This window comes from Hypomesus nipponensis, chromosome 20 (genome assembly GCF_054491055.1).
Source record: "Hypomesus nipponensis isolate SF chromosome 20, ASM5449105v1, whole genome shotgun sequence".
In the NCBI taxonomy this organism is placed as follows: Eukaryota; Metazoa; Chordata; class Actinopteri; order Osmeriformes; family Osmeridae; genus Hypomesus; species Hypomesus nipponensis.
The window spans coordinates 8856390-8878173 of record NC_140380.1 but is presented as its reverse complement, the minus strand read 5'-3'; the positions used below and the strand labels follow the sequence as shown (position 1 = coordinate 8878173).

The 21784-nt window shown below is 46.7% G+C and overlaps 2 protein-coding genes across 10 annotated transcripts; one reads left to right on the top strand and one right to left on the bottom strand.

Annotated features, from left to right (window-relative positions):
• Positions 1-1165: 1165 nt before the first annotated feature.
• On the bottom strand, positions 1166-10276 carry faxdc2 (fatty acid hydroxylase domain containing 2). Of its 3 annotated transcripts, XM_084683644.1 has the most exons (11): positions 9901-10276; positions 9257-9367; positions 8666-8700; positions 7977-8014; positions 7104-7201; positions 6847-6950; positions 5088-5209; positions 3247-3452; positions 2730-2835; positions 2356-2522; positions 1166-2148 (listed from the first exon to the last, which is right to left on the bottom strand). In XM_084683644.1, the coding sequence occupies exons 3-11, from the start codon at positions 8697-8699 to the stop codon at positions 1992-1994; spliced, it is 1032 nt and encodes a 343-aa protein (XP_084539770.1). In that variant the 5' UTR covers position 8700; positions 9257-9367; positions 9901-10276; the 3' UTR covers positions 1166-1991. The 3 variants fall into 3 exon arrangements, with proteins under 3 accessions (XP_084539770.1, XP_084539771.1, XP_084539769.1); XM_084683645.1 differs by lacking the exon at positions 9257-9367; XM_084683643.1 differs by lacking the exons at positions 9257-9367; positions 9901-10276 and having other exon boundaries at positions 8666-8796.
• macroh2a1 (macroH2A.1 histone) lies at positions 8725-21207 on the top strand. 7 transcript variants are annotated; one of them, XM_084683637.1, is made up of 9 exons: positions 8725-9030; positions 11861-12062; positions 12470-12576; positions 12972-13169; positions 14222-14332; positions 15378-15477; positions 17075-17164; positions 19480-19654; positions 19937-21207. In XM_084683637.1, exons 2-9 carry the CDS (start codon positions 11891-11893, stop codon positions 20100-20102), a joined length of 1119 nt encoding a protein of 372 aa, XP_084539763.1. In that variant the 5' UTR covers positions 8725-9030; positions 11861-11890; the 3' UTR covers positions 20103-21207. The 7 variants fall into 7 exon arrangements, with proteins under 7 accessions (XP_084539763.1, XP_084539765.1, XP_084539768.1 ...); XM_084683639.1 differs by lacking the exon at positions 8725-9030 and adding an exon at positions 10498-10583; XM_084683638.1 differs by lacking the exon at positions 8725-9030 and adding an exon at positions 10603-10770.
• The last annotated feature ends 577 nt before the right edge of the window (positions 21208-21784 follow it).

The following is a 21784-nucleotide window of genomic DNA, read 5'->3' as shown; positions in this document are numbered from 1 at the left end:
GAAGTGTGACAGGAAAACAATGAAGATGGAGGAAGACGTCCAGAAAAGGGTGAAGGCTGGATTTGAACCCAGGTTGGTTCTGTCTTAGCATCCGGAGCAGGCGCATGTGGTGGAATTTTCTATGATTGAATGTCTGAAGTCAGAAGAATTTGTCTATCTGTTTATTCTTGAATCAAGGAGGAGCAATTTCAAAACAGTACATAATGTCTGGAGTAGAAAGGCTCTCTAAAAGTGTCATGATCTGAACACTCTTTTATACAGTAGTTCCAGACAGTTACATCAATAGTTCAATAGTTCATGTCTATCAAAAGAGGATCTCTTCAATAACAAAAAGTTATAAGGGAAATAGGTTGCAGAACTGGATACCGATGCTCAATATTAAAAAACAGAGCTTGAGACGACAGAAGCAGAACTTGTCAGCAAAACACCCCTGGAGTATGGGCAAAACAACCAGGGTCAAACAGTCAAATTGTTAGTCGTTTGTCAGCAAACGGAAACTTAAGCCATACTGTCTTAGGCTAAAAGGTTATGCCATTTGTACAGAAGTTAAACCTCAGCAATAATTGTTCTAGGCCAAAGAATATTATAGACATCTTAAAGAATAGTAATTTTCTATTACACACACTAACCCAGTGAGCTAATGGGAGCCCTGCTGTCTTCTGGTTTTCTGACACCTCAACTTGGAAGGTTATTACAACTAGATAGTTCAATGTCAAATTTAAATGTTGAGTAGTGGTTGTTGTGGTTCCTGATAGCTCAGTGGTTAAGGATGTGGACTACTGTGTGAGGGGTCCTGTGTTCAAATGTGGCTGAAGTATGCAGCTCAATTTCTGCTCTTGATCTTATAAACAAAACTGATAACAGGTAAAAATATTTTTAGACTCCTGTGGCTACAGCGCACTCCCCAGATCCCCTAACCCAACTGTTGTTCTGGGTAGGACAGTGTCCTCTGTGCCATAGAGGGTTCCTGCTAAGTTACTTTCTACAAGTCAGTGTCATTGCTCCAATGACACTACTAAATGCCAAAGGACAACGTACGTTTGTTCCTGCTATTGCAAATGTATACAACAGAACACTGCCTTCTAGTCATACTTACAAAAAGTAAGAACGTTTGCTGAAGGATTTCTAAGAACTTGTTCACAAAATAAAGTGACGATAAGTAGACTTTTATTTAATAGCCATTTATTTCTGCAACACAGTTACATATTAAACAGAAATGTACAGCTTACCGTCTTTGGCAGCTCTATTCAGAGGCGCCAAAGACTTCAAAGGCTTCAACGGTAAATTCAACAGTTAGTCCATGATTGTCAATTTAAATTACATCTGGACAACTGTCTAATAAGGTGACAATTGCATTGTGTTCGTTATGGATGAAGAAGGACTCTAAAAAGTAATACATTAGGTTTTAAAAGGGTCCATTAATAATTAAAAGTGCAATATTCCACCCAGCAAATCAAAGAAAGAGTAGTGGTTTCTTTAAGGTCTGTTTCTTGTCACTGAGCTGGAGTCAGACACACTGTAAAAACCCTGCACTGGATCAGGAAGTAAGTGCTATTGCTGGAATTAACTATTGTTAAAAACAAAAGTTTTTTTTTTCTAACGTAGGTAAAAACATCAGAGGGAGTTTTTTCCAGTTGGTGGTGCTGGGAACTCTGCTCAGAGATACAATTTTAAAAAATGGCCGCCGGCTAAAGGGAGGACTCTCAGCCTGGCTTGAGAAGACAGCTCTTCAACCTCAGGACTATCTGAAATGCATCACTCTCTCCCCTCCCCTCTGTCTAGGAGAAATCACTGATCTGACCCGACAGGGATTGGCCACAGCGATATGAAGAAGCAGGTGTGTTCACCCATCCCCACAACGCTCAATTAGAGACGACCCCACAGCAAGAAATCAAGAATTAGACTTTTGTTTGGTTAAGAATTCGAACGGTGCTCCTCAGCCTCCGCACCCCTGGTCAGGCCAAGGCGGCCCGGCTGGGGGTCAGGGGTCGTCACTGGGTCTTCTTCGGGGTGTCGGGGATGCTCTCGTTCAGGGGGGTGGTTCCCAGGAGAAGGACGTGGCGTTCGCACTGCTTGGTCTTCCGGAACTTGCTGTCGGTGCCATGGAGACGGTCCAGAACACCCAGCACGCCAAAGTTCTGATTGAACCTGCAGCGTGGGAAGAACAAAGGAATTAAGGAAGAAAGTCATCTACTACACACGTGTACACACACACACACACATCCCAAAACAAATTTATACATACAATATTTATAAAAATAAACTCACACCTTCGTTCAGGTGGGAGTGCCACATGGGGAAGAAGTGTGTGTGTGTCAGTGTGTGTGTGCGTGCCTGTGTGTGTGTGTGTCCTACTTGAGGTGGTGGAAGTCGTGGAACTCGGGCGAGGGCAGCAGAGGGAGGTGGTAGCCGCTGTGGGAGATGTTGGTGCTGAGGAAGGCCAGCGAGTACCACAGGGTGGTGGTGGAGATGTGTGAGCCCAGGAGCATGGACCCCACCACCGCCGGCATCATGTTGGAGAACTAGGGGGAGGGGGAGGGCGGGTAACCACGGTTACAGCTCGTTCCACGGAGAGAAACAAGTCTTTTTTTTTTTTAAGAGATTGTTAGCCATCAGACTCAAGACACGACATTTGAACAAGTACATTTGGCTCGAATACAGTTTCCTAACATCACGTGTCGTTTTTCTTTTGTACAGGACAGTTTGTTCTAGTTCTAAGTTCCTCTCACCACATGTTCCAGTGGGTGTGCGTAGATGGAGACCACGCCGATGGGAGCGGTCCACTCATGGTGCTGCTTGTGGAAGTGCTTGTAGAGGGCTGGGTGGTGGAACAGCCTGGAAGAGGAAGAGAGGGAGACGAGAGAGAGGGAGACGGACGAGACGAGAGAGAGGCAGACGAGAGAAAGGGACGAGACAGAGGGAGACGAGAGAGATAGAGAGACGAGGGAGAGAGACAAAATGGAAAGAGAGACAAGAGGGAGAGAGACAAGAGAGAGGGACAGGGAGAGTAGATGGAAAGAAAAATAAATTGACAAGTTAATTTTTTCCCTCAGATTAAATATTGCTACATTGCTCCTCCCTCAGGCTCCAGATCCCCTTCAATAGGAGAGACGTCTTCCCCCCCCCCCCTCCTCCCCTGAGACGCTTTCATCCAAAGCGGCATGCAAAGGAGAAATCTGAACCTGGGAACTCTTCAACAGTCAAAAATGCTCTAACCGCCGAGCCTCTGGCGCCCTCTAGTGGTACCTGTGGGAGTAGTAAAACAGAAACTCCTCCACCAGGGCGCAGATGGCCACCTCCATCAGCCCGCGCTGGAAGGTGGGCAGGACGGGCCCGCAGGGGTCCCCCAGCCGGGTCTGCACGTAGTGGACCCCCACAACCATGGGGCCCGAGATGAAGATCTGGTTGAACAGAACCGACTTTATGGCCTGACGTAGTTTCACTGGGTCCACCTGGGGGGGGGGGGGGGGAGGGAGAGAGGTGGAGAGAGGTGGAGGAGAGGAAGAGAGAGGTGGAGGGGAGGGAAGAGAGGTGGAGGGGAGGGGAGAGAGGTGGAGGGGAGGGGAGGAGAGGTGGAGGGGAGGGGAGGGAGGTAGAGCGGGAGAGAGGGGGGAGGAGCGGAGGGAGAGGTGGAGGGGAGGAGGGAGAAGGGGGGAGGGGAGTGGTGGGTGTAGGAGAGGACAGGAGATTAGAGTAGGTGGGAGGTATAAAGGACAGAAGCATATCAGAGGAAAGGGAGGAAGGATGAGAGAAGAGGAGGGAAGAGGAAAGCGAGGGAGATTATTAGCCACGTGTCATGTTTATCTAAGCATTCATCACAGCAGTCCAGTATTTCATAAGAATGATCCAACCGTTTACTGCTGTGATAAGGTGATGCTATGTCATGCTTGGTCTGCTGACTGGGGAACTTAAGATGGTCTTTTCCTGGTAAACCTCCGTCGGCGCCCATCTCCCATTCAAAACCAAACACAACCTAAAGACAGGTAGACAAATTCCAAAACAACCAGCTCGACTAGCTAAATAATTAGGAGGTTGTGCACGTTGAAACCATGAGCCTCACCACAAAAAACGCTCTACCGTGTCAGTTTAAAAACGACGTGCAATTTGGAGGAGGAATCTGCCATTGCTGCATGTGTCTAGATTTTCTGAACTGTGTTAGTTAGGTAAAAGGTGAACGAACCTTTGTGTTACATAAGAGGGTTACATCACAGACGTAAACAATAGATCATAGATCTGCTGTTCCTGCCTCTGCCTGGGTGACCTTTCACCCCCACATGTGGAGAAGTCATCACGCTGTGAACCTTCTCTGATGTCAAGCTCTATTATTCCAGGACGAGGGTGTGTGTATTTATATATATGTATGTGTGTGCGTTCGTGTATATACACACACACACACATGCATGTGTGTGTATGTATATGTGTGTTCATATTGTACACATTGTGTCTGTGTATTTGCGTATGTACATGTGTCCAGTATACTGTACATGGCCTCAGATAAGGAACCACTTTTGGCACAGATTCCTACCTATTGCTTAATGTCAGTTTAGTAACTTGACTAACCAGGGGAATCGATCACAGGGAAGTTGAACGTGCCTCCAGGCTCAAGGTGAACACCATGTGTGGATCACATCCAGCCACACGTTATCTGGGAGTGTGCGCTGATTAACAGCTTTGATAGGACATGTGGAGATAGACTGAGGACTTTGGTCTGATATGGACATGACCCTTAACTTGCAGACTGGACACCGTGTGTGTGTGTGTGTGTTGGGGAGGTGTGGGTGTGTGTTGGGGGGAGAAGTTGCGATAATCTTCTACATCGATTGTAGAGTTCAAAATGTTGAATATGTTCAGCATAAGGGGTGGTTAAATGAACCTTGTAATGTGCAGCATGCGGGCTAAATGGACTGTACTATGTGTAGTGTAGGGGGTAAATAGACCATATTATGTGTAGTGTGTGGGTTTAATGGTCCATACCATGTCCAGGGTGAAGGGTTGTGGGGTAAATGGACCGTACCATGTTTAGGATGAAGGGGTGTGGGGTAAATGAACCATACCATGTCCAGGATGAAGGGGTAAATGGAACGTACCGGAGTGTTCTTGTCCACCTGGATCTTGTAGCGTGTGATGAAGGAGGGTTTCCCCGTGATGTCCACCAAAAGGAACAGCAGATTGGAACCCCAGAACACCACCATGGGAACCAGCATGGTCCCTGTTCAAAACAACAACACAACATCATATATACCAAGTATAATGTATCAAGTTCATGTAGAGGGGGATTTGAAACTGTAACCTCTCGACCTGGACTCAGACGTTCTAACCACTGAGCTAAACGTATCTCTTGTGTACACAAGAGAGTGAGAGATGAGATGCTGGAGTAAGCTGAGGGTGAATGAATGTAAGAAGGAGATGGATGGATGAAAAAGAAGATATGGATGCATGAAGCAGATGAAAAGAAGTATGGATGGATACGTGGATTATTGCTTGACTTGAATAAATAATCATAAATGGTTTCATGAGACGACATAAAACTGCGTCATTCAGTTACGGCAACAAATACCCCGTCACAACGTGACCCAATCACAGAGCCTTCTTTCAGCATCCAATCAGATGAGGCAAACCGATTTCACACCCAACTTCAAAACAAGCCCGAGGTACAGCAGTTTATAGACATAAATGGTGCATGGAAAGTACAATAGAGGATCTAGGATCAGACATGCTTATCTCTGACAGTATTTTGGGGGTCTGAGTTAGGGAATGGTCTGTATTTACGTGCTACACCGCAAAGTAACCACATCCCGCCTCCCTGGCACAGTAAATACTTAGATACACTATATAAATAATGACTTGAAAAGGACAAATATAGTTTCAATCTCCATGGTGTGAGATGGCTAATCTTTGTTTTGCTCTGAAAAGCTTGTGGCTGAAAGTTGTTGACACGAAACCATGACCATATTATGGTTTGCCTGTACATGTGATAGGGACTATCAGTCGCTGATTGAGATTGCAAATGCTTTACAGCCAGCCGTGAATGTTAAACAAGATACAAAGATAAGACACAAAACCATAGTTTGCCGTTGTCCTCAACCTAAATCCAATCTATTAATTTGTTTGACTTATTTTTTGTCAAGCAAATGAACAGGATATGAGGAAAATACCATAATAACCTGCTCGTCCAGTTCCTGTGTGCATACAAAAATACTCACAACTGCTGCCTTGTCGGTCTATAAATAGACCCTGCCAGCTTGTCATGTGCTGCATGTATGACAGACAGTAGTTGTTCTCATCATACCTAACAACACCATGTACCCAGGAGAAGAGGAGGCCATTCCTAAACTACAAACCCGGGAAAGATGGGAAAGCGACATACTTGCCAAAAGATGTCGATGGTAGATGGGTCATTTGTGTGTGTCTCCTAAGTGTGCAGGTGTCTCCTAGGTGTGTAGATGTCTCCTATCTGTCTCCTAGGTGTGCAGGTGTCTAGATGTCTCCTAGGTGTCTCCTAGGTGTGTAGATGTCTCCTAGGTGTGTAGATGTCTCCTAGGTGTCTCCTAGGTGTGCAGGTGTCTCCTAGGTGTGCAGGTGTCTCCTAGGTGTGTAGATGTCTCCTAGGTGTCTCCTAGGTGTGCAGGTGTCTCCTAGGTGTGCAGGTGTCTCCTAGGTGTGCTGGTGTCTCCCAGGTGTGCAGGTGTCTCCTAGGTGTGTAGGTGTCTCCTAGGTGTCTCCTAGGTGTGTAGATGTCTCCTAGGTGTCTCCTAGGTGTGTAGATGTCTCCTAGGTGTCTCCTAGGTGTGTAGATGTCTCCTAGGTGTCTCCTAGGTGTGCAGGTGTCTCCCAGGTGTCTCCTACCCATGTAGAAGAGGGCTGTTTCGTTTCCTTCGAATCTCTGATGCAACTTTGTCCACAGGTCCTGCCAGAAGTCTCCGGAAGCTCCCCAGAACCTCTGCAGATGCCTGGGGAGAGGGGCACGGGGGGGGGTCAACACCACAAGTTCCAGTGGGGGGGGGGGGTCGAACCCATGACCTTCAGCACGGGAACCCCAATCATTGGATCTACCAGCAGTGCTGTCAGAGTGACCCTAAAGGGTTAGGCATTAATGTGACTACCATGTCAGGGAGTTCCCGAACGCAGCGAGCAAGAAGAGACCTGAACCCACGACGAAGGCCGCTTTCTTCAGGGAGTCCCACAGTCCTCCTGGACTCTCCTGGGGAAAACAAGACCACGGTCACCACCAGAATCACCACGGTGACCCCCACGGTCACCAAACACACACCACGGTCACCACAGTCAACCACGCCTTGAACGGTCAACTCGGTGTAAATACTGGTCATCCACGCTATTGGATTGGCCTTTTTAGCAGTTTCACTGGTTGAAGCCGTGTTCATGAAAAGGTGATGGGGAGTCAAGAGCGCCCTAGTTCGAATCCCAGACTGAGCGAGTGAGGGAGGATGCTGTACGGATCGCTGGTCTCAGACCAGTTTAGTTCATACTGGACCAGAGACTGTGACCAGAGACTGTGACCAGGACTGGATCAGTCAGCAAGGAGGCCGACACCATGCTGTGCTAGTATAAGCTCCACAAGGAGGAAAACTGATGCAACATATCCAACTAACTTTCCAATCTAAGAAAAGTACAACTGTTGAGGCTACTTGGTGTGACTTGGTCTCATTTATTTCGCCAATTCTTCCCATGCGTGTACCATTCAGCTTTCCCCCACTCTCACGAGCCAAACTCTTCTGTCTCTCGCGCGAAATAATTTCCGTCTCTCTTTATGAATCCCTTCAATAAGCAGAGAAAAATGTCACTGCACGAGTCCGACAGGTAGTGTTGGTGCACTTTAGCTGTATCCAGCCAGTGCAGGAACTGATGAACGACCTTGTTTTGCATGTCTGTGCAGGTAAATTGCTAATGTTCTGCGACATCATTAATACCCCTAATTAATAACTTGTTGCATGGTCTAGAGCAGAAAGTGATCTTACCGGTCTCATATTGTTGACGGTGGCTTCACTCTTCATGTCTTGAAAAGAAAAGACAAAGTTAACATCTTGATTTTCGGGTTGCACTAGTGCAGGTAGGCTCGTGCAACCCGATACAATATACAGGCCTATGCAACGTAACCAAACAGAATAATTTGTAACACCACACCTGTTCCAATATTTTCCTAATATTTCTGAGCCTTTAGAATTATTTAATTTGAGCCCAAGTTGTTCATCAGTTGCTATACACAGCGTAATCCGATTAACACTGACCTAAATTACATTTCTTATTAAATTTCTTAGGATAACAAATGAGCAGAACAAGAAAATACTCGTTACTGGGTGAAATGTTTTCATAATTGTCATAGTTGTGTATTACTGTAATTAACAAACGCGTATTTTCTAACTTATGTACTAAACTTAAAATAATTTACGTTTAGTGAAAATAATAATTTTAAATTAGTCTAAAAGGGAATGCGTCACATCCGTCTAGATGCCCCTTCAGGACATTAAACAATCGACTGTAATTAGCTAAATTTGGGTCTTCAATTTAGCTGGCAATCGAAGAGGAGAATTCAACAAAGCCTTTCCAAGTCTTTTCTTGTTACGTCGTGTAACCGCGAACTTGGGAAAAATAGCCTACGCTATCCAAAAGCCTCGCGGTAGCAAATATGTCACAGTGAAATACTTACTGTTGTCAAACTTCGTCGCCGTCTCTGCAACCATTCTGCAAGTGAGATGTTTATTATTATTCTACAGACATTAGTTTGATGTAGCCTTTTTACAGTCACAGTCGGTTTGTGATTGGTAGATCAAGGTCAGCTGACAGACCAAGATCACTAAGCAACAGTCCAACCTTTTTTCTATGTTCGTTTTGTGGAACCAGATGTAACACTGTAGGTGAAGGTTGAGAGGACCGGATTTTGCCTTTTGTACACTTGTATAAATGAGTACTCTTGCTTAACAAGCATGTTATATTCGTTGACGCCAGTGATTATGTTTGCAGTGATAAAGACGCATTAATGTAGGCTCTTCGACTTCTAATGATCACTGTTCAGTAAGTAGACATGTCTTAGACTACAGTAGTATAACCGAGTCGTTGTTCCGGGTTCGTAGTAGATATACTTTATACTTAATTTGTGGCCAGTTTTTTCGAAGTCGAAATGCATCAATCTGTGAAGCTTCATTACTGATTAGGTCATCTTAATAAACACATAACTAGCAATTCAAAAGTTCATTTCACACTAAGCCATGTAAATGCTGAGAGACCTGACAATACAGACCCAGTTGGTTCAGTCTTGACCCAGTCAGTGTTTTGAAGTAAACACAAACCAACACTGGGATTTTAGGATGTTAGGACTCATATTACTTCTCTTCCTTTCCCTTAACTTAACCTGTGAAATAAAATAATTTAAAAAAAATTGAATTAAGATTCGAAAGGTTGAAAAAAACAACAACAAAAAAACAGATGGAGTGAAAGGAAAGGATGAGAGAGGAGATGATATGAAAGAGGAACAAGAAGCTTAAATTAAAAAGGTGCGCAAATAAATTATAGGGAGCCTAGCCTACATCTTATCGTTGGAGTTAATGTTTTTCGTCATAACGGAGGGTGGATGATGTCAAAATAAATATATATATTTTTTATTTTAAACCACAAAAACCCTCCCAAATCTGTTCAGCCAAAGACTGCTTGAGAGAATGAGAGCTGTATGCTAGCCTATGCAACCCACCGAATACATTTCATACATGTGTAGCCTATGTGGGTGATGGAGTGCCTGTGGGTCGATGCGGCACAGGCTAAATTGTTGTTGGTCCAATATACCCTCATTTGCACACCATAACACTACCTTATATGTAGCATATGTTATGTACAACCAACAGAGCAACTTTCCAACGTTTTCTTTCGTAATTTGGGTAATTTACTAACCTTGTTTGAATGACTTCGTCCACATAGCCTATATCCGGGTAATCAAGGCAGATTGATTATTAGCAACAGGTGTGTATAGACCAATGACGTAACCAATCAGGTTATGTCAGAAACTCCTGAAAGGTGGTGGGAAGGGGAGGAGGAAGGTAAAAATCGTACTGACTCCTCAATTTGTGCTCCTAAAACTATGTAACAACTCGTGGTGGACCTCTAGTGATGAAATTCTGTAATTACAGTTTCGTTTTCAGCTCTCGCGCGCCGCGAACACGCTATGGCTTTCTACCTCCGTCTCGACGTAGATTTGTAATGGCTCCAAATCAACATTATGAAACATTATTACGTTTAACCACACATTTGTATTTTACAAAACCTGACATTTACTAATCCAAGTTGCCCCTGTTCCTACTTATATAGGATCACACATAAATGACCCAAAAAAGATAAACTGTTCAAAAGTAGATAGCCTACATTTTACATAATTGTTTACATTATAAATACAAATTACACAAATTTAAAATCAATTAACAAGCCATTGTTATTTTTCTAAATGCCGGGCAAGTAGGTGGTCTAGCCTGCAGACCCTAGCAACAATATGCAATAAAGCGCTTTTAATGTATAGGCGGTGACAGTGAGTCAGTCAACCAAGACCTTGGCGGAGCAGATTGGAAGCGCAGCGGCAAAAGGTTAGAGATTTCATGCTGTTTCAACTCGTTCATTTTCAGAAGTGTGGCCGACCACAAACATGAAGCAGTGCTCACTTGGTTCAATAATATTTGGTTCGCTGTGGATTCTGGGAGTTGAGGACGTTGCCCAGGCTTGTTACCGGGGTTGAGTGAAGACAGTAGACATATTGCAGTTTTTTTTTTTCCTGTAAGTAATTCACGGTCAACGTTTGATTCGCAAAAGGTGTACGTTCCACTGCCAGGTGCTTCTCATTTGTATATATATATTTTTTGTAATCAGTCATGCTGTGACGTTTTGTGAATTTGGCAAAACGAGGCCGAGATTATCGTGTTTTTAGGAGCCTTTAGTCAACTGTAACTCGCGGTCAATGTGACATAACAGATTTACAGTAAAACCGGAAAAAACGCATGGCGATCTAGCGAATATTTTTGGCTGTGCGTGTGTGACAGTTGCCTTATGACACCGCAATAGTCCGTTGAATCCTCAGGATACAGGAAACGCGAAAGGCTACCTGTGTAAGCGACACGTGATTAAATGGTTATTACACGGAAATCGTTCGTAAATATCTGTTGTGTTCCGGATGTTTTTCATGCATTAATTCAAATGTCAAAACCACGAGAGCTTGTGAATTCATATGACGATACCATTTTTAGTTTTGGATGAATTTTGTATCTGTTTACCACAGATCAGATTCAGTGTTTTGTAGATTTGTAATCTAGTTCAAAGTGCAACAATGCATGCATCTTACTGTAGGCCTGAATGTGATGCATAGTCTAGCTATAAATGTAAAATAATTAACCATACTCACTGCAGTGCATGTTTATTCTCCCACTCAGATACAATGTATCTAAACACTTGTCAAGTAGTCAAGATAAACAAAACAAAATCTTCCTTCCAAATCCTTCCTATAAGCAACACATTTGATTCTAAATACACCAACACACACACACACACACGTTGCAATATTAGTAAAAGGTTTAGCAGTCTAAAGAAACCCCGGAGCTCTTCCCAGCAGTCTCACCTCTCTCCATACTCCCTCCCTCTCTCCATCCTCCCTCCATACCTCCCTCCCTACCTCTCTCTCTCCATCCTCCCTCTTTCCATCCTCCCTACCTACCTCCCTCCCTCTCTCCATCCTCCCTCTCTCCATCCTCCCTACCTCCCTCCCTCTCTGTATCCTCCCTCTCTCCATCCTCCCTCCCTCCCTCTCTCCACCCTCCCTACCTCACCCCTCCCTCTCTACCTCCCTCCCTCTCTACCTCCCTCCATCCCTCAGATCCAGACAGCGGTGTGGGCTAGCAGCACCATGTCCAGCAGAGGAGGCAAGAAGAAGGCGACCAAGACGTCCCGCTCCACCAAGGCGGGGGTCATCTTCCCGGTGGGGCGCATGCTGCGCTACATCAAGAGGGGGCTGCCCAAGTACCGGATCGGGGTGGGGGCACCCGTGTACATGGCTGCCGTCCTGGAGTACCTGACAGGTGAGGGGACTGGGGGGGTGTCTGTGTGACAGCCTGTCTGTCTGACTGACTGTCTATCTCTTTGACTGTCTGTCTCTGCCTGTCTTTCTGTCTCTGTCTCTCTGTCTGCCTGTTTGTCTGTCTGTCTCTGCCTGTCTGTCTGTCTCTGCGGGTCTGTCTCTGTCTGCCTGCCTGTCTGTCTGTCTGTCTGTCTGTCTGTCTGTCTGTCTATCTCTGCCTGTCTGTCTCCGTCTGTCTGTCTCTGTCTGTCTGTCTCTGTCTCCGTCTGTCTGTCTCTGTCTGTCTGTCTCTGTCTGTCTCTGCCTGTCTGTCTCTGCCTGTCTGCTTGTCTGTCTGTCTTTGCCTGTCTGTCTTTGCCTGTCTGTCTGTCTGTCTGTCTCATTCTGATGGCTTGTCTGCTCTTCCAGCTGAGATCCTGGAGCTCGCGGGAAACGCAGCGCGGGACAACAAGAAGGGCCGGGTCACCCCACGCCACATCCTGCTGGCCATCGCTAACGACGAGGAGCTGAACCAGGTCAGTCGCGACGCCCTGCAGCCCGCACCCAAACTGCCGGGCCCTCGACCGAGGTAGCATTCAGACCATCTGTGGCTCAGAAGTGACTTAGTGAACAATCCTGTTACAGACACTGTCTCAACATGACCTACCTATACTCACTAACTGACACTTACGTAGTAGTTTCTGATACTCTCCAGCATATACTACATTTACATTTGGTCATTTACAGAGCGACTTACAGTAAGTACAGGGACATTCCCCCGAGACAAGTAAGGTGAAGTACCTTGCCCAAGAACACAACGTCATTTTGCAATCCAGGATTCGAACCGGCAACCTTCTGATTAATAGCCCAATTCCCTATATACTAACCAACATACTTACCTGTATTACCTACCTGCGTGTCTGTCGAACAGCTCCTAAAAGGTGTGACCATTGCGGCCGGGGGGGTCCTGCCCAACATCCACCCCGAGCTTCTGGCTAAGAAACGGGGGTCGAAGGGCAAACTGGAGGCGGTCGTCACGCCTCCCCCAGCCAAGAAACCCAAGACATCCGGGAAGAAGGCGATGGTGAAAAAGCTGAGTGGGAAGAAGGCAGCTGCCGCCAAGGCCAAGGTGGGTCAGAGAACGTCTATCCACCAATCTAGATTGATGAAGTTGGATTGGTCAGAGAACGTCCATCCACCAATCTAGATTGATGAAGTTGGATTGGTCAGAGAACGTCCATCCACCAATCTAGATTGATGAAGTTGGATTGGTCAGAGAACGTCCATCAACCAATCTAAATTGATGAAGTTGGATTGGTCAGAGAACGTCCATCCACCAATCTAGATTGATGAAGTTGGATTGGTCAGAGAACGTCCATCCACCAATCTAGATTGATGAAGTTGGATTGGTCAGAGAACGTCCATCAACCAATCTAAATTGATGAAGTTGGATTGGTCAGAGAACGTCCATCCACCAATCTAGATTGATGAAGTTGGATTGGTCAGAGAACGTCCATCCACCAATCTAGATTGATGAAGTTGGATTGGTCAGAGAACGTCCATCAACCAATCTAGATTGATGAAGTTGGATTGGTCAGAGAACGTCCATCCACCAATCTAGATTGATGAAGTTGGATTGGTCAGAGAATGTCCATCCACCAATCTAGATTGATGAAGTTGGATTGGTCAGAGAACGTCCATCCACCAATCTAGATTGATGAAGTTGGATTGGTCAGAGAACGTCCATCCACCAATCTAGATTGATGAAGTTGGATTGGTCAGAGAACGTCCATCAACCAATCTAGATTGATGAAGTTGGATTGGTCAGAGAACGTCCATCCACCAATCTAGATTGATGAAGTTGGATTGGTCAGAGAACGTCCATCAACCAATCTAGATTGATGAAGTTGGATTGGTCAGAGAACGTCCATCCACCAATCTAGATTGATGAAGTTGGATTGGTCAGAGAACGTCCATCAACCAATCTAGATTGATGAAGTTGGATTTTAACAGCAGAGTTTGCCCATGCCAAGGGGAATTAAACCAATTCCAAAACATCAATATCAGACGTGTGTATATGTGTGTAAGAGAGAGAGAGAGATTGGGATGGAATCGGGTTGCCATCCCAACTGCGTCTTGTACACGGTTTCCCATGGTTTCCGTGTGTTTGTGACCCGACAGAAACAGGCAGTGGAGGTGAGCAAAGCTGCGTCTGCAGACAGCACTACGGACGGAACCCCCGCCGACAGCTTCACCGTGCTGTCCTCCAAGAGCCTCTTCCTGGGCCAGAAGGTACTCACAGACGCCCCCGCGCAACCCCAGAGCTAACTCATCAGCTAAGCTAACGCCATGCAAAAGGCTAACATGCGGCTAAGCTAACAGAACCAAAAAGCCGACACGTTGCTAAGCTAACAGAACCAAACGGCCGACACGTTGCTCAGCTAACAGAACCAAAAGGCCGACACGTTGCTCAGCTAACAGATCATTGAAGCCAGTTGTGTTTTACTAGCCCCACCCGCTGGTGTGTGTGCGCGTGCATGCGTGTGTGACTCCATTGCCTCTACCCTATGCTATATAAACAGTAGACAGCTTTGTGTTCTTCAGTAGGAAATACTGCTGATGTCACAGAATACCTTGGGAACCTAAACCAAAACTCCCTGTACATACTGGACTACTGTACACAGACCAGTCAGGCAGGTCTAGTTGCACCTGTGCTTCTGTGGAACACCTTATGTGAGAATGTCTTTATGCAGGGTGCCAAACTTTACTCCCAAGGGCCAATAGAGACAGAATGCAAGTAGAATCAGTGGAAAGTATTCTAGAACAATGTGGCTACAAGTTGGGGTTCCGTTTTGGAATGCTTCGGTGTTATTGTTCCAGCACTGAACTCTTAGAACATCACTGCATCTCAGTAAATTCAATGGGCCCTAATCTGGTTTGTTTATGGGACATCAGTTTTACACAATGCATCAATACATGTTTTTCTTCCATTCAGTTATTAAATGAATCACTCTCCTAACCTCGCTGGTTTCATGTCTAAAGGACCTCATTCACAACTCAAATCTCCTTTAAGATTTCAGTCAGATTGAGTTCAGTGATTTGGTTCTTCTGATGCTATCTATATTCACTAACAAGGCTACTGGGATCTTCCAAGGAATGGTGTGAATCCTATCTAACCGCTTTGCTTTCCTTCCTTCCTCCCTCCTCCTCTTCCCCCCCCCCCCCCCTGCATGACCCCTTCCCCCCCCCCCACCCCCCTCTCTCGCTCTCCCTCCCCCCCACCCCTGCATGACCCCCCCCCCCTCTCTCGCTTCCCCTCCCCCACCCCTCGCTGCAGCTCAACCTCATCCACAGTGAGGTCAGTAACTTGGCTGGCTTTGACGTGGAGGGGGTCATCAACCCCACCAATGCTGACATTGACCTTAAAGACGATCTAGGTGAGCTTCCTGTTCGGCTCTGCCTGCAGGCCCGGGAGACTCCTTGAAAGCTCAGTGCAACTGTGGCCCCACCCTTCCTCGCTAATATTAAGGGCTGCACTGGAGTATGAATCAAACATACGCCGAATATCCCAGTGTCCAGTCTGTGTATTTGATCTCGGTTCCTGTGTCACTGGAACAAATAATATGTTCCAAATGAAACAAACCGATACCATTTCTATTCTTAAACATAAATAAAAACGCTAAGGATCCAATAGTGGCGGTCTCGTGCCAGTTACGGCTTTCAAGGATTCGACCAATCCCCTTCAGAAAAGCCGACTCCTCCCCCTAGCCTGTCATGGGGGTCAGTGCTGGTTCTATCTTTCCCGATTGGCCAGTCACAGTTCCGTGGCCGACGCCTCCTTCTTTACCTAACCCGGTAAAAAAGGAGACCTCACACCCTCCCTCCTCTCCTCACAGTCTTCTTTTCCCTCATGTTCTCATCCTTTGTTCCCGCTGTTTTGACCACATGTTGTTTGCCTGTTGTTGTTGTTGTTGTCGTTGTCTGTAGTTGCAAGTTGTGCAAGCCGACATTTCCACCGTTGACAGCGATGCTGTTGTTCATCCGACCAACTCTTCCTTCTACACCGGAGGTCAAGTAGGTAATGACCCCCCCCCTCACCCCCCTTATCCCGCCTCTACATCGCCACGGAAACCCAACCTTGACCCCGTCGAAGTGCCCCCTAAATGCATCTTCATCCTGGTGTTCAAACAAACCAAATCCCAGTTAACCGACTGCGCAGTCGTTAGAGTAGAACTACTGCCACAAGAAAGCTAACTAGCTAATTATTGTTTATGAAAACAAACTTTAATTGAACCACCAATCTGGACCTAACGATCTGATACTTGACAAAGATCCGATGTGACTGTTACTGAATAATAACAGGACCTGGCTGTGAAATGTGTTGTTGAAATTAAGTTTGAAGACCATGCTCTGGTGTTTTGTGTTCTTGTCTGAAAAGGTTTTGATTATATTTAATAGCTTCTTCACACATGTGCCTGGCCTTCTTCTTTGAACTGGTTTGTTGTTGTGACCGGAACATTCTGATGTTGTTGGCTTCATTCACCTTTTGTTCTGGGCCTGGAGTCTAACTCACCTCACCTCAGGCCCCCGCAGAGCCTGGGTTCTCTTCAGGGTTCTCTCCACAACTGGGTTTCCCAGAGAGAGCCTGGGTTCTCCGTTGCGCCTGAGGTTTCCAAAAACCTTGGGTTCTCCAGGGAGAGAGCGAGAGAGTCTGGTGTCTTTGTTGCACCTGGGTTCTGCAAAGACAGAGCTTGAGTTCTCCCAGAGAGAGAGAGCATGGGTTCTTCCGAGTGAGCCTGGAATCTTCTGACAGCTTGGGTTCTCTAGAGAGTTCCGGTGCTCCAGAGGCCCTGAGTTCTCCAGAGAGATGTCTATGTCTCAGTCTATGTCTCAGTCTATGTCTCAGTCTATGTCTCAGTCTATGTCTCAGTCTGCATGCCTGCATGTCCGCCTGCCTGCCTGCCTGCCACCCCATCCCTTCTCCCCCTCTGTCTGTCTGTCAGCCCTTAACCACCCAGATGATTTCCTCCTCAGGTCAAGCTCTGGAGAAGAAAGGAGGAAAGGAGTTTAAGGATGCTGTCGATGACCTGAAGAAGAAGAACGGCCCCCTTGAGGTCGCTGGAGGTACTGCAGGCAGGCTGACCGTTCCCAGTTTGTGATTTCATTTAGGGCGTGCTTGATTTAACTTATCCAACACAATGAACCAATGAGAACAGTCTCAAGAGGGCAGGTGGGCAAAGGCAATCAAATACATGTTAAATACCTTACCGAAGTATTTTACGTATATATTTCACACACACCACACACACACACCACACACACACACACACATCTGGGACAGTGCTTGGTGGTTCCAGCCTCTCTCTCTCTCTCTCTCTCTCTCTCTCTCTCTCTCTCTCTCTCTCTCTCTCTCTCTCTCTCTCTCTCTCTCTCTCTCTCTCTCTCTCTCTCTCTCTCTCTCTCTCTCTCTCTCTCTCTCTCTCTCTCTCTCTCTCTCTCTCTCTCTCTCTCTCTCTCTCTCTCTCTCTCTCTCTCTCTCTCTCTCTCTCTCTCTCTCTCTCTCTCTCTCTCTCAGCACACATGATGTCATCCTGGACCATGATGTCAGGGACTGTGGTCCAGACACTTCATTAACACACATACAGCTTTCACAAGGGCCCCTGCATGTGCACACACACACACACACTCTCTCTCTTTGTCCAGCTTCATAATCCCAGGGCCTCTAGGGTTCTCAGTGGTCGACCACTAGGTGACTGAACACCAAACCAGAGGACTGAAGGAGTGAAGAGGCAGGGAGATTTCAGACTTTTTCTTACTACCCAGACTCCACACAATGCAAGATAAATACGCAAACATAGAGGTGGGAATAATTAGCTGAACGAGACGCAGGTGAAAACTATTACACGAGTGTTCCTGGGAGGCAGAGCGCAGAAGCCTGCTGGTGTGTGACAGAGATGAAGCCATCCCAGCTGACTTGCCAGGCTGGAGGTTTGCAGGGGGGTTTGAACCCTATCCATCTCCATAATGGTTATGACGTCTGTTAAGATGAGAGAGAGAGCGAGATTCCAGGCCCACCTTCCACTTCCTCAGTGTCGTGAAACACCTGACATGACTGAGGAAACAGACAGCCGTGATTGGCCGACTTCCCACCCTTACTTCGTCCTCCCTCCTTTCATCCACTTGTTCCTTTCCGTCTTTCTCTCCTTCCTTCCTCTTTTCCTGTCCCACCCTCCTGTCCTCTACTATCTCCTCATTTCCTTTCTCTCTCCCTCCCCTCTTCTTTCTCCACTCCCTCCCCTGTTCCATCACTCCATCTGGAGTTGAGCTTGTCAGAAGTGTGTCAGTCTTAATCCTGTCCAGGCCTGTCACACACACACACACACACACACACACGCACACTCTCCATTAGCCCCAGACCCTCTCTTCCCTCCATCACTCCATCCGTCCTTTTATGTGGCTGCTCTGAGCTCTGTGAAGAAGTGATTTCAGCAGCTTTCAGTATCTCCCTCCCTCCCTCTCTCTCTTTTCTCCTGCTTCAGTAAAACTGTGAAATGGTCTTGTTGGAGTTCAGGGGGTTCTCTGTCAGGACATCAGATTCTGGACAAGGGCATTGTGTTGGATATACACTGTACAAGTGCAACTATTCTGTGTGGTCTGGTTTTACCTATATTCTCTTTGAGAGGATGAAACATGAAAGAGTTAAGATCGAGTTGGATCTTAAAACTCTCTTCCTCTCCCCTGCTCCTCTCGCACTCCTCCCGCTCCTCTCTCCCTCCCCTCTTCTCCTCTCTCTCCTCTTCCTCCTCTTGCTCTCTCCCTCCTCTCTATCTCCACCCTCCTCTCTCCCCCTCCTCTCTCCTCTCTTTCTCTTTTCCTCCTCTCTCTCCCTCCTTTATCTCTCCCTCCTCTCTATCTCCACCCTCCTCTCTCCCCCTCCTCTCTCTCTCTCTCTCTCCCCCTCCTCTCTCCTCTCTATCTCCACCCTCCTCTCCCCCTCCTCTCTCTCTCCTCTCTCCCCCTCCTCTCTCCTCTCTATCTCCACCCTCTTCTCTCCCCCTCCTCTCTCCTCTCTTTCTCTTTTCCTCCTCTCTCTCCCTCCTTTATCTCTCCCTCCTCTCTATCTCCACCCTCCTCTCTCCCCCTCCTCTCTCTCTCCTCTCTCCCCCTCCTCTCTCCTCTCTCCCCCTCCTCTCTCCTCTCTATCTCCACCCTCCTCTCTCCCTCCTCTCTCTCCCTCCTCTCTATCTCCACCCTCCTCTCTCCCCCTCCTCTCTCCTCTCTTTCTCTTTTCCTCTTCTCTCTCCCTCCTCTATCTCCCCCTCCTCTTTCTCTTTTCCTCCTCTCTATCTCCACCCTCCTCTCTCCGCTCTCTCTCCTCTCTCCCTCCTCTCAACACCCTCCTGTCTCCCTCCTCTCTCCTCTCTCTCTCCTCTGCCCAGCGGCCCTGACTGGAGGTTTTGGCCTGCCTGCTAAGTTTGTGATCCACTGCAACAGCCCTGGCTGGGGCTCAGACAGGTGTGAGGACCTGCTGGACAAGACGGTGAAGAACTGTCTGGCTCTGGCAGACGAGAAGAAGCTCAAGTCTGTGGCCTTCCCGTCCATCGGCAGCGGAGGGTACATCACCACACACACACACACACGCGTCTATACACACACACGTCTACACACTCACAAGCATAAGCATACAAACAAACACACTAGAGAATACTCACTGATGTTCATATCTCTCTCTCCTTCTCTTTCTCTCTCCCTCTCCTTTCCTCTCTCTGTCTGTCGCTCCCTCTCTCCCCGTCTCTGTCTGTCTGTCTCTCTCTCCCCATCTCTGTTTCTCTCTCTCCCTCTCTGTCTGTCTCTCCCTCTCTCTGTCTCTCTCCCTCCCTCCCTTCCTGAAACCAGGAATGGTTTCCCTAAGCAGACGGCTGCCCAGCTCATCCTGAAGGCCATCTCCAGCTACTTTGTGGCCACCATGTCCTCATCCATCAAGACCGTCTACTTTGTGCTGTTTGACAGCGAGAGCATCGGCATCTACGTACAGGAAATGGCCAAGCTGGAAACTAATTAAGTCCGGTTTCCTCCACCCCCACCCCTCACCTCCACCCTGACCCCCTCACCCCTCTCCTCCACGCTGACCCCCTCACCCCGAACAAACTCTTCCTCTTTGATTTTCTGAGGAGAAGAAAAAGATGTCTACTAGTGATTTGTAAAAAAAAACACAGTCAAAAACTTTTGACACTTTATTTTATGTTTTCTCCTATCTCGTTACTGTTCGATCAATCAAACAGTTTTCTTGAAGTTTTTGGCTGTTTCTCTGTTGAGCTCGGTAAAGGTGGATCAAGAAGGAACAAGCGTACTGTATCCACCTACGTCTGTAAGAGGTAAATGAAGTTCACTAAGCCATTGGTAGCGTACATGTTCAGTAGAATGTCCATGTCCAATTCTTTGACTTGTACTTCTTTCCTAAAAGTTCTTTATTCTGAAGGTTTTTGCTTTCCAAGTGATTGCAAATTATGTGGCTGAGATTACACAAAAAATTGCGATTACTATATGAAGATTGAGATTACCATAGTTTATGCATACTGTTTGTGTTTGTGCTGTGTGATGCACCATATACCTGACTCTCTTTAAAGGGACAGAGCTGTTATGTTCAAAGTGAATGTTATTAATATGTCAAAATTATGTGTTTGTTTAAAGTTGGACTATGACATCGGCGGTACTTGTAGAAATACGTTTTTTATTCTAATTTTCACTGATTTGAAAAGAAAAACGTTTTTTAATTAAGTTATACAAGTATAAGGATGTACAGACTTCCAGGGTTGTACAGACTTTAAGACTGCAGTTCTTCTTTGTCTCCACTGGGTGGCGCCCTCTGGCCAGGAACAACACCGCAGAAGAGCCATTTTACACACAACGGTGTGTGACTCATTTCATTCAGACGACGGGAATGGACAGTGAAAGATTCGGTGAACGTGGGGTTTGAAATTTGGTTTGGGTGTATTAGGATAATTTCGGATGCATGTAGCCAACTTGCTCCAAACACTGCTGCATTGAACGGGATTTTCAAGATCTTTCTATTAAAATACGTCTGAAGGACTGTATGCTTTATAATTATTGCTACGATTAATAACGTCTGTACCCAATCCGATAATAAAATAAGGAAAACAACGAAATGTTGCCTCTGTGTGTGTGTGTGTGTGTGTGTGTGTGTGTGTGTGTTTGCTTGCTTATGTAATTCCAAGATATTTTGCCGTAATTGTTTAATTGCCGTAAAAGTCTTAGTGTCTGTAAGGAAGACGAGCGATACACGTGTAGCATGTGTGTGATGCGTGTATCGTGTCTGTGTGTGTATTGTGTCTGTGTGTATGCGTGTGTGTGTGTGTGTATAGTATAATGCGTAGGTGGTGGTTCTGTGCGTGCGGGCAGAGTGGCCCAGGCCCCAGTGCCATCCTGGGGCTGTTTTAGCGGGGGGCTCCCAGCACCAGGATTCAGACTGGGGTCACTTTCCCAGCCGGGGTCCCAGGACCCCATCTGAGGCCTAATCCCCAGGAAATACAGGCAGGTTCCTCTCCCCCCCCCCCCCACCCCTCTGCTCCCCTCACAGGGAAAGCTCAATAAATTCAAAGCATCTGTAAGAACGAGGTGGGGGGGAGGGGGGAATCAATCGACCCACACCCCCCCCCCAGACCCAAAAATACTTGTTTTCCCAGAGCTCCAGTTCAGATGAAATTTTATTCTTTGCATGAAAAA